Source organism: Polypterus senegalus, chromosome 7 (genome assembly GCF_016835505.1).
Source record: "Polypterus senegalus isolate Bchr_013 chromosome 7, ASM1683550v1, whole genome shotgun sequence".
Taxonomy (NCBI): domain Eukaryota; kingdom Metazoa; phylum Chordata; class Cladistia; order Polypteriformes; family Polypteridae; genus Polypterus; species Polypterus senegalus.
In genome coordinates, this window is record NC_053160.1 from 20,180,061 (window position 1) to 20,196,773 (window position 16,713).

Below are 16,713 nucleotides of genomic sequence, written 5' to 3' on the forward strand. Positions count from 1 at the left end.
GATGAGAGGGCCCAGCACTGATCCTTGGGGCATTCCCCTTCATACCTGGTGTACCCTTGACACCTCTTCGTACCAGGACAAATAGTAGGATCTGTCCAAAAGGTAGGACTCAAGCCAACTGAGGGCAGTACCAATGATACCAAGGTCAGAGAGTGTGGCAAGGAGGATTTGGTGGTTGATGGTATTGAAGGCAGAGGAATGATGCAGCAGGATGAGGACATGATAGGATAATGGTTATCACCTCAGACCTTTGCATTAATGACGTCAACATAACAACCTCGATACCATGTTGCAGCTGGGACTGGTGTCCTATCAACAGGACTCTTAAAATGTTTGCCTCCTATATCATCGTAAAATGGCACCAGAACCAATGCAAAATAATTTCCATAACTTTCAATAAGCGCCTAATCTAAAAACTCACTTCAGGTATAGATTCTGCATACATGAAAAACAAAAAATGAACATCGAGTACACTCATAATACCATTGGGCCTAACTTAGACTCAGATTAGACACCTGGCTCAGGGTAAGGACTTAAATGGCACGGAGTTAGTAGAGAGAGAGAGAGAGAACAGAAGAGGTGAGCCAGGTGTATGGTAGTTCTCTCTTGGGAATCGTGGTTTTCAGGTGGCATGAGTGCCTGCCACAGCACCAGGTAGTCGCAGACCAGAACATGAGATGGACAAATGTAATGGGGTAGCAGATTATCTCTTACCTTCTGTTTATTTGCTTCTATATATAATGTTCTCAGTTACCCCTTCCAGTTAATAAATTATTACCGTTGATCATTTCTAGAGTTTTTTTTTTTTTATTGGTTGTTCTGTATTACCCTGGCGTTCAGAGAGATGGAAGCCACCCTTAAACCTTAAGACGACTGCTTATGTCTTTTTTCTGGTATTTTCTTAGACACCAGTGGACCAGAACGCAGCAATTGATGCTCTAGATTTTGACTCTCCAACTGTTCAGCCTGCAGTGTGTCCCATTCAACAGTCTGCAGGAACTCCATCAGTGAAGTCTACAGCAGCACCAACCCAGCAATCTGCTGCCGCTCCTGCTGTGAAGTCTACAGCACCACCAACCCAGCAGTCTGCAGCAGCTCCTGATGTAAAGTCTACAGCAGCACCCATTCAGCAATCTGCTGCCGCTCCTGCTGTGAAGACTCCAGCAGCACCAACTCAACAGTCTTCAGCAGCTCCTGCTGTCAAGTCTCCTGCAGCACCCAACCAGCAACCTGCAGCAGCTCCTACTCAGAAGTCTACAGCACCTTCAGCTCAGAAGTCTGAAGCACCTACTCCTGATAAGGCAAAAACTCCTGCTGGTCCCACTTCAGCACAAGGCCAACCTGCACATAAGGTATTTCATTTTTTTCCTAATATTTATTATTTAATATTAAATAATAATATTAATAATATTAGTTAAATCCACATCAAAAAAATGTAACAAATTTTTCTTTTGTTTTTGTTTATGCAGCCATCCATTGACTCTGCATTGGATACCCTTTCTGGAAGTCTTTTACCTGCTGGTCCGACCCCAACAGCTAAGCCAGAGCCTGCTGTTGACAAAGTCAAGGTTGTGTGTTTTATATATTTTGTCTGTGTTATGAAGTTATGAAATGTTGGAGGGATCTGAGTCCTTATCAAGTGTAAAAGAGCATGCACAGACTTACATTTATTTTAAAACCCATTAATGGTAGTTTAGACACCTCACAGCACCAGCACCTGGAAGCCGCACATTCCAAGTGATATTTTCTGCTCTTTCCATATTTTTGTGTGCTTCCTCCGGTTGTCTGCTGTCAGCATACTAATACCATCAGATTTTCTGGAGACACAAAAGTGGCCCACTGTGAGTCAATGACTCAAGTCAAGTCAAGTTGGGAAGCATGCACTGGTACAGTGCTTTGCTGTACCCACCACATGACGAAACAGCTCAGGATCCTGGTTGGCAACCCCCCAGGCAGACATGCGGTCCAGTCCCACCCTCCGGAAATGACCCTCTGTCTGCTGCAGCCAGGTCTTACGTGGGCGACCCCTTGGCCTGGTCCAGCCATTTGAGTCCCCAACAATGAGTATCCTGCGAGCTGGATCACCTTCTGGGAATCGCACCACATAGCCATAGTGCCGTAACTGACGATCCCTCACAATGCAGGCAATGTACATCATTTGGGACTCCATGAGTAACCGCTCATTCGACACAAAGTCAAACCAACAGTACCCAAGAATTTTCCGGAGAGACACAGTACCGAAGGAGTATGACTCACTCATCCCAAAAATCACTTCTGAAGTCAGTGGTTGCATTTGCACTAAGAACGTCAGACTAGAACTCCCTCTAACATCTCTTGATGTCCTTGCAGTCTTTAGCCCTTTCATTATCCTCAGAGCATTAGGTCTTATAAAGTTACTTCCGCTCTGCTACATTTTCACTCAAAATGGCATTTGTTAAACTAAAATGATCTCTGTCCATGTTTTCTTTTACAAACGTATCTCCAGCCACACTAAAAAAGACAGAGAATGCATATGACGTGGACATTCGCTTACACTGGCTATACGCCCATCAACCAAAAAATCCTTGAAAGGTTTGCCTTTTGCACTTGTATTCAGTATTTACACCATACAAAATGCAATTTAGATGTGTACAGGTAAGCAACGCAACAAGCGCCATGGAAAGCAACTATTAGTGCATTTACGTGCGCTTCAATAACCCGGTTATTCGCAGAAACCTGATTTCTAAAATGCCATGTAAACCCTTATGAGGTTATTGCCGACCTGATTGAAACATGATTAACAGCAGTACATTCCTCCACAAATAATGATTATGTGGCCACTGGGAGCGGCCGAAAGATGAAGAAGAAGAAGACGACAGAGGCTCTTTAAATAAATAAGTACATAAGTAGATAGAAAAGTAACTAAATAAATAAATAAATATGCACACACACTTTGGTCTGAGCACACACACCAGAATGACGGTAATACCTTGTGAACTGAGTGCTGTTGTTGGTGCCACTACAGATGAACAAGTTCATATTCCCTGTACCGATCATGACCCATCTTTATTCTAGACTGAAAGTTTTTCTTCTCTTCATGTACAGGAAAAAGCTACATCTAAACACTCTGATAAACTTGGGGAAAGAGAAGACACCATTCCTCCTGAATATCGGTTTGAGGTAACTCACTGGTTTTGTTCTTCATAAATTTTTAATCGTGTTCAGTTTTTCCCTGTAAATAATTTTACATTAGAGAGAGAGGAGATCAGCGACTGAACAGTTTCTTTACAGCCAGTAGATTTACTCACAACTCCTTTTAGGGCACATTTCCTCAACACATGAGCCATTTTGCAAATGCACAGATTCTTTTTAATGTAGACCCACAGTTTAATATCTAATTCTGTTTTATTCTGACCTTTAACAGCATTTGGAATATGAATTTTATACAGCCTCCTTTTTATTCGGTGTATTGCTGAATCGGTTCTATAAAGCACACTCTTTATTCTTTATATCATGCTACTGTATAGAAATGTATTGGAGCTTCTTCTTCTTCGCCTGTTGACCGACACAGCTGAAAAAGGAACTTGGTTCCTAGCCCCTGGCAATAGAATAAAGCAAATGTCTAAGCAGGAAAGTAGGATACAGTACATGCATTTCTTTCATTTATAAGATTTAAAGTCTCTTTATTTATTTTTCTTCTTTATTTTTTCCTTTTATGTGATCATTTTTTAGGGGTCCCACTCAGTAATTTTCACCTGAAAATTTGTTGTGTCATTTCACTTTCCAATAGGCATTCATTTCATTGTGTCAAATTTTACAATACAAGATACACCCAATACAACATGTGATTTTATATCATGTGTTGTTTGACATTACCACATGACTGAAATGAAACACAAAGACAAACAAAAATATCTTCCATTCAAAGTAGGAAATTTAAAAATCTGATTGAAAAAATGTGCATTCGCACTTTGATAAAACCAATATTCACTCTGTTTAATGATGTGACGGCATCACTGTACATGAAAATAGGCTTGGACCATGGGTTAAGTGTTTCACGCACAAACTTAATTTAGTCAGTCGCGTTCTCGTTGGAGTTTAGCCAGTTCGCAACATTGTTTTATAGATGCACCTCTGCATTGCATCCATTGGCTGGTTTATAAATGGGAGGGAACTGCCAAAACACAAACTTTCCATACTGGAACAATTCTCTTTATATATTAAAATGCGACTGGGATCAGCCAGCTGTAGTTACTGCAACTCTCGCAAGCCACAATTGTGAGCAGGAGTGCTCGAGACATTGATAAACCTTTCACTAATATGATTCAGAAGCAGAGTTAGATTATGACAAGGAGGAATTATACAGCCAGGGGCGCATCTGCTAATGAACTAATAAAGTTTTAGCTTCAGGGCCCATAATCCCAGAGGGGTCCCAGAAGTGATTTTAGTGCACATTGCATGAAAAGTTTGGGTGTCTACAGTATGAGAAGGGTTTTGTTAAAAAAAAATAACGATATTAACAATATAGTGCAATTCAATACCAAGTAATACCGTATATACTCATGTATAAGTCGGGTCTTGAAACCCGAAAAATCGATCATAAAATCAGAGCCCGACTTATACTTCCATTCAAAAATGCGAAAATGTGATCCTTCATTTGTTTTGTTTTTTTTTTTTTACATCTTCGTGCCTCCTCCGAACTCACATCAATTTCTTAGATGCATCGAATTTTGTTGCAGAAGCGCAGTTACCAATTTCTTTCACTACTTCAACGACATTTAATTTAAAACCAGCTCCATATTTACTCCTGATCGAACGCTCCATTGTAGATAAGGGATACCCTTACGATAAAAGTGTATGAGGGTGTGAGATACAAAAAACACAAAACAGTGCAAACGTTGCTTCGGAATAGTTCAGGTATTACCGTGTGGTCACGCAGGAACAATAGAGAGAGAGGTTAGGAGCGCACACTGATACAGCGCATTGCCGCACCCACATAGATAAAAAAGGCAGCATGCTCCGTGGTTACTCTTTCAGGTGGGCATCAGCATAATCATAATCTCTTGGACAAATCGCGTGAGTTTTCCGCATTCAAATTATACAACCGACATTATAAAATACCAGAAATTATACAGTAAAATCAAGTCCCGACTTATCCATGGGAGAACTTATCCGTGACTATATACGGTAGTAAAAATAAAATTTAATAGGTCATTAAAGTATCATGCAGGCTAGCTGTAAATGACACTCAAATTAAGGATGTGTCATTCTAAACATATTTAAGATAAAATAATTATAAATCATTTAAAACAATGGTAATATTTATGACAGAAATTTTAATTTTTATCAATATTATTTATCTTATTCTAGCTGTAAGCGAATAAATTGAAGCATATTTCGTTGCTTGAAGTCATTACAAAGGATGACATTTCGGTAACTTTTTATTTAATAACCAGTAATGGCGGACTGCACGATAACATGCAGTGAATACACTTGACTTGAGCATTCATAGTTTTCATCCTCTTTCTTTCAATGTTCATTTATCATTCGTTTCCTCAGAGGTTGATGCGCTTGCTGTTTCCTGAGTATCTCTTATTTTCTCCACCCTAGCGGCCCGCTGCTTCTCTTCTTCTTTCGGCATCTTTTTGCGTTAAAACTGATTAAGTTAGTTTTTGTGTTGCAATTACTTAGTACGCTTTTCTTAATTTTTCACTTAAGCTGGCACTTAAGTCTTCAATCTGCCTCAAGAATGATTTAAGATATGAAGAGACAGGGGAAGTGATCGTGAAGGAGGTAGGGAATGAGAATGGCGCCCGTACACATGCACCATGCACCACACGGCTGCCCAGCTGAGCGCTGCCGAGAGTTGATTCTACAATAAAATAAAATAAAAATAAAAAGATTAATATAAATCATCACCCTGAAAGTAGATAGTAGACGTCACGTAGTATATGTGTACCAAATTTCAGGTCAATAGGTGAAACGATTTGCGAGCTACAGGTGATTTAAAATCCTGGACAGACAAACGAACAGCCACGGTAGCATATTATATAAGAAGATAATAATAATAATAATAATAATGTTTTATTTATGTAGTGCCTTTCATACACTGTAGAACACTTTATAATTCAACAAAAACACATTAACAAGACAGTAGAAGTTACATACAAGAAAACGAATAATACTCATTGAGAAGATGTGTTTTTAACAGGAGTTTGAAATGAATAGTAGATTTTTCCTTGCGAAGGCCTTCCAAATTTTAGGGGCCATCACACTGAAAGCTCTGCCACCCATAGTTACTAACCTGTATTTAGGTACAATGAGTAAATTGGCGTTCGATAATCTTAATCTACGGCCAGGAGTGTAAGGATGCAGCAGCTCAGACAGATAATAAGGGGCTAAACCATGAAGGGCTTTAAAGGTGAGAAGAATAATTTTATATTTGATTCTTGAAGAAACTGGTAACCAATGCAAATCACAGAGGACAGGAGTGATGTGAGCAGATTTTTTAGTGTGTGTAAGTAGACGAGCAGCAGAATTCTGAACATACTGCAATCTATTGATACAGTATATTTAGTTGGGAGGCCATAAAACAATGCATTGCAATAGTCCAGATGGGCAGTGATGATGAAAGCGTGAATTGGTGTTTCAGTATCCTTCACACTGAGGATTGAATGGAGATGAGCAATGTTATGAAGATGAAAACAAAAATGTCTGTACTATTGAGCTAATGTGTGGTTGGAAGGTAAGGAGCTGATCAAAGATGACACCCAAATTGCAGACTGGTGCTGAGGGTTCGACCAGGATCCCATCAACATCATTTTTTAGCCCATGAAGGATAGCGAGCACAGATTTGGTACCAATCAATAGGATTTCTGTTTTATCAGGATTAAGTTGTAAAAAATTAGCTGTCATCCAGTGATTGATTTCCCAAATGCAATCAGTCAGTGTGACTGGTGAAGATGTTGCAGTTGCATCAACACTTACATAAAGTTGTGTGTCATGGGCATAACAGTGGAAGCTTAGACCATACCGACGAATAATCTCACCTAATGGGAGCATGTAGATGTTAAAGAGGACTGGACCGAGAACTGACCTTTGAGGGATACCTTGTAAGAGTGAAGTATTGACACAAATACTTTATATTTTACAAATAATTTACACATATATTCTTATAAAACTTTTAGTACTAGGGTGTGTGGACTTGAACCCGGACACAGACAGACGGACATCTTAAGTTCACCACACACACGTTTTATTTACAATTATTTACAGTGCACTCCCCAGTGCCTCTTGCACCGTTCCCCCAATGTCCAGGCCTCACAGTCCTTGTGCCTTTCCTTCTCATGGCCGCCTCAAGTCCTCTCTCCAGCTTCGTCTCTCTTCCACCCGACTTCCGCTCTTGACTGAAGGGAGGCGGCCCCTTAAATAGGAACCCGGATGGGCTCCAGCTGCTTCCCGGCACTCCTCCGCAGACACGCCCCAGTGTGGCGGAAGTGCCGGCTGCGCACCCGGAAGCCCTCCGGGTATCCCCTGTCTTCTTCCCCCCAGGGTTGTTCAGGCACCGGGGCGCCGCCTGGCGGTGGCCACGGGTCCCTACAGGGCTGGGCTTCCAAGCCCTTTACCCGTGGCCCCCAACATAACCAGGGCGGTCGCCCCCTCGCGGTCTGGAGGAGGTACAAGCCTGGAGCCCGGCCGGATGCCACAGGTGTTATACTGTGTTAGCCATTATGAATGTAGTGAGAAGTCACGCAAAATGACACCTGAAAAGATTGCTATATGCAAGTTTTCGAGGCAACTCAGACCCCTTTTTCAGGCGAGATGTGATACAGAAACTGGAGTTCTCTGTGTTTATATAGACACCAGGACAGATACAACATTGGAAATCTTTTAAGTGAGACATACTGTAAGTGTGTAGGGTTGGATTTCCTTATCATGATACCTTTTGGGTTACTACATGGAATTGAAGACCCGGTGGAAGAAACTGGCACACATGAACAGCGACATCTTCTTCTTAACGAAATACAAAAAGGAAAATCTTATCCCGAAAGGCATCATGATAAGGAATCCAACCCTACACACTTAAAAAGTCTCACTTAAAGGTTTTCCAATGTTGTATCTGTCCTGGTGTCTATATAAACACAGGGAACTCCAGTTTCTGTATTACATCTCGCCTGAAGAAGGGGTCCAAGTTGCCTTGAAAACTTGCATATTGTAATCTTTTTAGTTAGCCAATAAAAGGGGTCATTTTGCTTGACTTCTCACTTATAAAACCTTGAAATACACTAAAGATATAATACTATTACAGTAAATAATAACAATTTTACCTCTAAACAATTAAAATACAGTAAAAATTAACTCAAAAACCATGACATCGTGTTGTGTAACACCAGAAAAGAGGAAGTTGGAAGAATGGAGAAGGACTTTGGAAGATATGGGATTGAAGATGAATAGGAAGAAGACAGAATATCTGAGGTTTAGTGATGATGAGGATTCAGAAATTAGCCAGCAGGGAGAGCTACTGAATAGAGTGGAGAAAATTTAAATATCTAGGATCAGCGGTAACTCAACACAGAGAAATGGATAGAGAGATAACCCGCAGAATACAGTGTGGATGGAACAATCTGAGGAAGGTATCAGGTGTACTGTGTGACTGAAGAATTAAGGTGAAGGTTAAGGTCAGTTTTTTAAGACAGTAGTAAGACCAGCAGTGATGTATGGAGCTGAGGCATGAGCAGCTGAAGAAGTGGGATGTGGCAGAAAGGAGAATATTGAGATGGACGTCTGGAGTTACAAAGTAGGACAGAATAAGAAATGAGACAATCAGAGGTACAACAAAAGCTAAGAAAGTACAGGAAAGTAGGTTGAAATGGTACAGACGTGATGAGAGAAGATGAATATCTGGGCAAAGCAGTAATGGGAATTAAAGTTGTGAAGTGGTGGTGGTGGATGGTTAAAGTAGAAAAAGATCTGAAGGAAGAGGGTCTGACTGGCAAAGGGGTGCAGGACCGAGCTGTTTGGAGAAAGATGATCAAGTACATAGGAGTGAGGAAAGGTAAAGATGAGGAAGAAGGAGGATTTAAGATTGTTATTTTAATAAAAAAGACAAAAATTACAAAAATGTATGTTAAAATGTTTGTATCTATGCGCTGATTTGAGCGTATTTTGCAGTTTTTTTTTATTTATGTATATATCATAATAAGTAACACTAAACATGGACTACATTTCTTTGGTAAAAATTACCTATCATGGGAATATAGTATCGGAATATAAATTGTATCATGGGCTAAGCATATTGTCACATTTTCAAAATAGTAAATGTCAGCGATAAGGGTAGGGTCTGTGTTGTGGTCCCTTGGAGATTTTCCCTTCAAAGTGTTTTTTTTCTCCAACACGAGCAGCAGAAGTGACAAATGGATTCTCCTTCACAAATTTTGTATCAAACAGTGCAGTTATTTCCAACCATGTAGCACACCATGAATTTTGACATGTTGGTGTATGTCACTTGATCGCCATGTCAACATGTAAAAGCCACCATTAACAAGCAGGTACATTTCAGCTTGGTCAGGTTTTACTTGCTAGGATCAGCTTAATTTGGCCCAATTAATTTTTATTTTTTTATTATTATTTTTTTCTTCACTATAATATTGATTGTCAATTATTATTTTTATTTATTATTGATTTCTTCACTATAATATTTCAATTGTGTTTCTTTTTCTGTAGGACAAAGATAAAAAGGGTCCCACCCCTGCACCACAGCAACCAAAGGTAGGCATTATTTCAATACCCTGTGACTCATTTGGGGCATCAGTTTACTTCTCTTTTCAAGTAAAAATGGCCAATGAATACATGCCCCTCGGTATTATGGCCGGTTCTGGATTATTGGTGATTATTTGTAATTGCCCAAAACTGCATAACTGGATGCCAGTTTTTCTTTTAAGTTTTGAATATTATTATGGACACCATGGGAGCTCAAGTGTAGAGAGGCCTCAGGAGTTTTATTAGTTTGCTCCCGACTACAAAGTTCTTTGTTGAAACAGTAGTGTACCCTTAAACTATCCCCAAGATCTCAACTTAAAGGGTCTGTTGGATGTGGGGTATAGGCAAAATAGAGGAGAAGAATGTCAGGGAAATTTAAGGAGAAAGAAGTGGGAAGTTAGCAGAAGTCCAAAGGTGACTTATAGTTTGTCTAGACATGGCTCCACAGATGGCTGGTTGTAGTTCCTCCATGATCAGGTATGCCCAGAGGGGCATATTAGCCATTTCTAGGAGTAGAAAGATAGCAGAAGTTCAAAGGTGACTTATAGTTTGTCTAGACATGTCTCCAAAGAGGACCAGTTGTAGTCCCTCTCTGCATGGAGCACTTTGAGTAGTGAGGATATCTCTATATAAATGTAAAGAATTAATATTCCATGTTTGGGTATGCCCATAGGGGCATTATCCTTTGCTAAGGAGTGGAAAAATTGGTCTCAGGAGTTTTATTACTTTGCTCCCGACTCTAAAGTTCCCCTTAAACTATCTCCAAGACCTCAACTGAAAGGGTCTGTTGAATGTGGGGTATAGGCAAGAGCTCCCTTGACAAAATAGAGGAGAAGAAGGTCAGGGAACTTTAAGGAGAAAGAAGTGAGAAGTTAGCAGAAGTTCAAAGGTGACATAGTTTGCCTAGATGTGGCTCCACAGAGGGCCGGTTGCAGTTCCTCCATGATCAGGTATGCCCAGAGGGGCATATTAGCCATTTCTAGGAGTAGGAAGTTAACAGAAGTAAAAAGGTGACTTATAGTTTATCTAGACATGATTCCACACAGGACCAGCTACAATCCTTCCATGTTTAGGTATGCCCAGAGGAACATTAGCCATTTCTAAGCAGAAGTACAAAGGTGACTTACAGTTTGCCTAGATGTGGTTCCACACAGGACCAGCTGCCATCCTATCATGTTTAGGTTTGTCCTGAAAGGCCAGTGCTGTTTTTGGACTTTGGTGTCACTCCTTTGTGTTTTTGTACTTTTGTTTACTATTGTTGTTAATAAAACAGCCTTTTCCATTACCTGGCCCCTTCTGTTTGGGTCACTATTGAGTTTGGGGTCTGCCCCACATCACCGCACAAAGTCACATTATGTAAAAACAGCATAAACCACACATATGTCTACATAACCATTTAAAGCACTAATAACAGTAACAGTCTGATTTTTGATTACGAGAACTGTGGACTACACCAAGTTGTCTTTCATTTAGCAAATCAATACTTTTCTATGTTACTTTTGTTTGGACAATTGAAAGGAAAGCCAGTCAGCTTTTCCTCTTCATAGATCTCCAAATGTACCACACCACTCCAAAAGCTCCAACTGTATCATGTTGATTTGAAATGTATTTTTTTGGTAACAGCTCATTCCTGCACAGTTTCTGGTTCAGAACTCTAAGGGTAATGAAGGGTCTCTTCAGTTACTTACATCTTCACAAAACTTGTCTTGGTATCTAATGTCTTTATGACTGCTATTCTTAAACATACAATTAGTATAAGTGCATCATAAGTGGTGTTAGCAGATTTTTTTCTAGCTTCTTAGATGAGATCACAATCCCCTTGTTAGTCCTCTAAAGTACTGCTCTGCTATTGTGTCACAGACACCAGTTGATCCCTCCGCTGCTATCGATGCCTTGGCAGGAGATTTTGAGTTGTGTTCTGAATCTTCAGCTATTCAGTCATCAGCAGCTCCCACACTTCAGTCATCAGCCGCTCCAACACTTAAGTCTGCTGCAGCACCAACACTTCAGTCGGCAGCTGGGAAGCCACCGCAAGCTTCAAGGCAGGTTAGTGCATCTCCATTTTATGTTCTTATGAGCACTGGTATGGACAGGTGAGTCATGCTCTCATCATCTAAGCAATGTGTAGAAGTAATTAATAGGGCAAGTAAAATGTTAAGTTTTACTCTAAAAATGTTTTCTTCTTTATCTTCAGTTTTTCCCCACTTCTGTGTAGGTGGTTGATGTGTTTGACAGACCTTCTCCATACAGCTCAGTCCTGCACCTTCACCCCAGTCAGACCCTTTTCTTCTTCATCCACCTCCACTTTGGCACCCCTCACTTTCTCTTCCCCTGAACTTCCATTCCCATCACACTTTTGCCCACATATTCATTGTCTCTCCTCATCACATGACCATACCACTTCAACCTACTTCCCTGTACTTTCTTAGACATTTCTTCCATTTTTGGTGTACCTCTGATTGTCTCATTTCTTATTCTGTCCTTTGTTGTAACTTCACACAATAAATATGTAGTTCAAATTTTACTTGTCATTCTAGTCATATCTAAAATACAATGGGATGAAATGACATTACTCAAGACCAGAAAATGTGCAAAAAAGGAGAGGGAAAAAAAACACAAAAGTAAACCAAGACAGTAATAAATTCACAAAGTCCAACCAATACTTATGTAAAATAGTCAAGTAAATACTACGGCTGAAAATAAATAATTATTGTATAAAAACTGGCTTGTTATGTGCATATTACAGAGAGTTAAGCAGTCTTCTTGCCTGTGTAAAGAAGCTATTGCACATTATGGCTGTTCCTAATTTTATGGAGCAATATATCCTACCAGATGGCAAAAGATTGAACAATTCATAACAGGGGGTTCTTCTTGCATCTGTCCTTAAAAATGTCCTCAATGGAGGGGAAGGAAACCCCAATAAAACTTTCAGGCATCCTTACCACCCGTTGGAGAGTCTTCTAGTCAGAGGCACTGCACTTTCAAACCATGATGTGATGGCGCTTGTCAGGACACTGTCAGTAGTGCCCAGGTAGAAGGTGGTGAACATTGAAGGAGGGATTCTTACTCGCTTCAGCCTCCTAAGGAAGTGCAACCATTGGTGAGCTTCCCTGACCTGGTGTGTGGTAGTGAGAGTCCAGAAGAGATCCTTAGTGAGACAGACGGCCAAGAATTTTGTACTGCTGACCCCCTCCACAGGAAAGCCACTGACATGAAGTGAGGGATCTTCAGCCTTTGTTCTGAAGTCCACAATCAACTCTCTTTTCTTATTGACATTAAGGGACAGATTGTTGTCCCCACACCAACTCGCTAACTGTTCCACCTCTGCTCTGTAAAATGTTTTATCTTCATTATTGATGAGTCCTACTGCTTCAAACATAATGTGTTGATTTCTGCTGGATTTGGCAGTACAGTCATGTGTTAGTAGAGTAAAGAGCAATGGACTGAGAACACAGCCCTGAGGGTCCCCGTGCCCAGTTTGATCGTACGTGATGTCTTAGTGCCAAGATGTACTGTCTGTTGACTTTCTGACAAGATGTCTAAGATCCAGTTACAGAGTGAAGTGTTCAATCTGAGCATACAATGAGGAGGTAAATAAGAAACATTTGTTTGAAAGATAATTAGTCTTCACTGAACATTGCACTTTGACTCGTGTTGACTACTTATATGCTAATTAAAAAATAAATACACAGAGTCAAATTGATACCTTACCATTTTTCCAGCTCCACAGTCTAATAACGTTTATTTCTATGCAGAGTGTGCCTAGACTCCAGAGTTTCTTCCTCTAATATTCTGTAGTCTAGTGTTATTAGGCTGATCGGCCTCCCCAAAATTCTGCATCATGAGCACATTGAGACATTGGAGTCGCATACAAGGTCCTTTCCTGCCTTGAATCCATAACTTAGTATTCTTGGCTTCACCAGTTTTCCCACCAGCCTAACAGGCAGTGTAATTGGAGTACGGTGGAAAGTTGTCTGGCCATTTCTTCCAAGAAATGTTTTGTCTTTCATTGCTAAGCCCAGCAGTAAATGCTGTTTTCTGTTAAAATGTTACATTTCAGATATCTGCTGGTACTGATAGTGCCCTAGATGCTCTTTCAGGTACCCTGATGCCTGATATCCCTGCTCCAGAACCAAAACCAGTGCCTCCATCGGCTGTGGTCAAGGTAAGTTTATTTCCTTCTTTCTTTTTATTACCTTATTGATGTATGTGGTCTTATTAAACCCATAACAACCTAAACCCACTCCATGGGAGTGTCTTACAATTTAATTAAACTTTCAGAACCTGTAGCCTTGTACTGAAAACTGTAGGGATAAGTTTAAAGGAGTCTAGGCAGCCAGAAGGTTGCAGCTGTCAGTGAGTTAGGACTGTCGTTCTGTTTACGTTGTTTATATGGCCTTTTGGACCTTCTGGTTATGCTTGATGTTGTTCATGTAGTTGTTCAGTTTCTAAATATCCTAAAGGTTAATAATTCTGGTGTGTTGAAGTGATTATGAGCATGAGGGATGAATATGCAATTTATCTTCTCTTGTACTAATTAGGTTAATCGACAATTCTAAATTGGCCGGGTTTCTATATATTGTGTTTCTAACTTATTTTGAGTTTTTAAACGTATAGAATTTGATTCTGTTATTAGTTTTGCATTTTGAGCTGAAATCAAAAAGTACATTTTTACTAACATGTGAATTTTTGCTGTTTACATCTTACTGCATGGAGTAGCAGTCACACCTGTAGCATCAAAGGACATGACATAAAAATATCTCAACGTTTGCATTTTCAGTTATCCCTCGATGGATGCAAAATCTCTCTTATTTACTTTAGTGGGTAGTTAGCTTTAATTCAAGACGACACTTGTGTCAGGTTTCTTTCTATGGGTTGACCCTCACAACCTTTTGATTGCGATTTTGTTTTTCTCTTTTGTTCTGGTTACTCATCCTCCTGGTATTTTTGACCCTTGCAATTTCTTTCTTACTTCGATTCTTCATTTGTTGATCATCTCCTGAACATTTTCACTCACAACAATCCTTGGGTACTTTTTGTGTCCTTAGCAAGGTGTGTGTATGGATTAATTCCTTCTTTGCATCCAGCACTGCCAGGATAGGTTCTGACCATCACAAACCTGAAACAGATTACATGGGTTTGGGGATGTTAGGCTATGCAACATATGAGACAGGAACTTCCTGAAAATTGATTAATGTTCATTATATCTTTTGGTTTATCTAGGAAAATATCAAAGAAAAGCATGTACCAAAACTTGGAGACAATGATAATACAATCCCTCCAGAATACAGGATGAAATTAGAAAAGGTGAGTGGACCGATCAGAGTCTGTGTTTAAGTCTCTGGCGGGTTATATTGCAACATTAGCACAGTAGTAGACCAGTAAGCACCAGCTTGTTTTATTTAAAGGTTTACGCTATAAAATCAAATTTTTAAATAATATTTCAAAAATGATGGATTTTTTCAGGTAACAGAGATATTTAATGGACTGCATTGTGGCTCAGTAATTAGTGCCAGTGACGTTGTACAGCTCTAAGAGGTTGTTGGCTTAGTCAATGTCTGTATAATGGAAAATGAAATGACCTGATCTGTAGCTGAGTACTGGTGTGTTTGGCCTATTTGTTAGCATCCATTGATTTTCATGTATAGGTGTTTATACATAGAAGATTGCACCAGAGGCTGAAATCCCTAGAAGGCTGTCTGTGCAATATGGAGACAGTGTTGTACCCCAGGCAGAATGTCTATGAATGGATTGGGAAGTTCAAAAATGGTACCAGAGACCAAAGTCCTTAGAAGGCTTTCTGCACAATATGAGACAGTGTTTTATAGCTGCAAAATATCTACAGATTGATTGAGAAGTTCAAAAATGGTTGGACGCGAGTTAAGCATGAAGAAGAACTGGAATGCCCATCCACATCTTTACCGATGACAACATATGGCAAGTCTGTCCCAAGATTTTGATGAGCCTACAGGGGTTTTTGGGCCCGGTATATCTTTGGTCCATAAAAAGCAGGTCACTGCTCGCTGCTTTTCTTTGGTGCCAATGGAGGGTGCAGTGGCCGTCTTTACTCCTAGAACACCATAAGAGAAAGCTGACTGATCAAGGTGGAGACTTCAACACTGCGAGCACAGACACACTACGTTTCCACAAGTGCACGAAGAAAACTGGACAGCCAACCCAGATGAAGTTATCACAAAATTGTGGATAATTATTGACTTCAAACTTGGATGTGTTGTAAAGTTGCAAAGACATTTTTTTGTTTCATTATAAAAAGAAGTAATTTTATTTTTTATTCCTTTATGCTACTAATAAAGTGGACACACTTTGGTTTCATTATTCAATATATTGCACAAATTAACAGTCTATAAACATTTTATTATTTAGGCTATTGGCAACACTAAAATAATACATCTCCTGAAATATGAATTTTTAATTATTTTGTATCTTCTGAAAAGGCTTTTAATGTGTTTTCTAACATGCAGACTGTTAATACTTGCGTATTACGCATACATAAACTAAAGTGCTATGTATAAAGTTTGCCATTCCGCTTTACAGTGGCATGCAAAGGTTTGGGCCCCCCATGCTGAAAAATGTCTGCTACTGTGAATAATTAACTGAGCAGAATATGAACTGATTACCAAAAGGCATAAAGTTAAACATGACACAGTTCTTTAATATTTTAAGTAAGATTACATCTTTATTTACATCATTCACAGGTACAAAAAAAAATTCAAAAGGCCTGAAGTTAAAGTTTGGGCACCTGACATGGTCAGTACTTAGTAAGACCCCCTTTGGCGAGTATCACAGCTCCTTGTAGCCAGCTAAGAGTTTTTCAGTTCTTACATGGACTAGTTTTGCCCATTCGTCTTTGCAGAAGGCCTCTACTTATGCAAGATTCTTGGGACGTCTTGCATGCCCCGCTCTTTTGAGATCCCTCCACAGATCTTCAATGATTTTTAGGTTGGAGGATTGTGA

The 16,713-nt window shown here is 39.8% G+C and overlaps 1 protein-coding gene across 9 annotated transcripts in view; it reads left to right on the forward strand.

Moving 5' to 3' along the window:
• The window catches only part of LOC120532379 (calpastatin-like), a 203,534-nt gene that overhangs the window by 172,771 nt on the left and 14,050 nt on the right, over positions 1 to 16,713 (forward strand). For all 9 annotated transcript variants that reach the window (XM_039758313.1, XM_039758318.1, XM_039758320.1 and 6 more), the window contains 7 exons: positions 906 to 1,352; positions 1,470 to 1,568; positions 3,085 to 3,159; positions 9,703 to 9,747; positions 11,599 to 11,784; positions 13,799 to 13,903; positions 14,962 to 15,045. In XM_039758313.1, the coding sequence (XP_039614247.1) occupies positions 906 to 1,352; positions 1,470 to 1,568; positions 3,085 to 3,159; positions 9,703 to 9,747; positions 11,599 to 11,784; positions 13,799 to 13,903; positions 14,962 to 15,045 (1,041 nt within the window). The remainder of the gene's footprint in view (positions 1 to 905; positions 1,353 to 1,469; positions 1,569 to 3,084; positions 3,160 to 9,702; positions 9,748 to 11,598; positions 11,785 to 13,798; positions 13,904 to 14,961; positions 15,046 to 16,713) is intronic.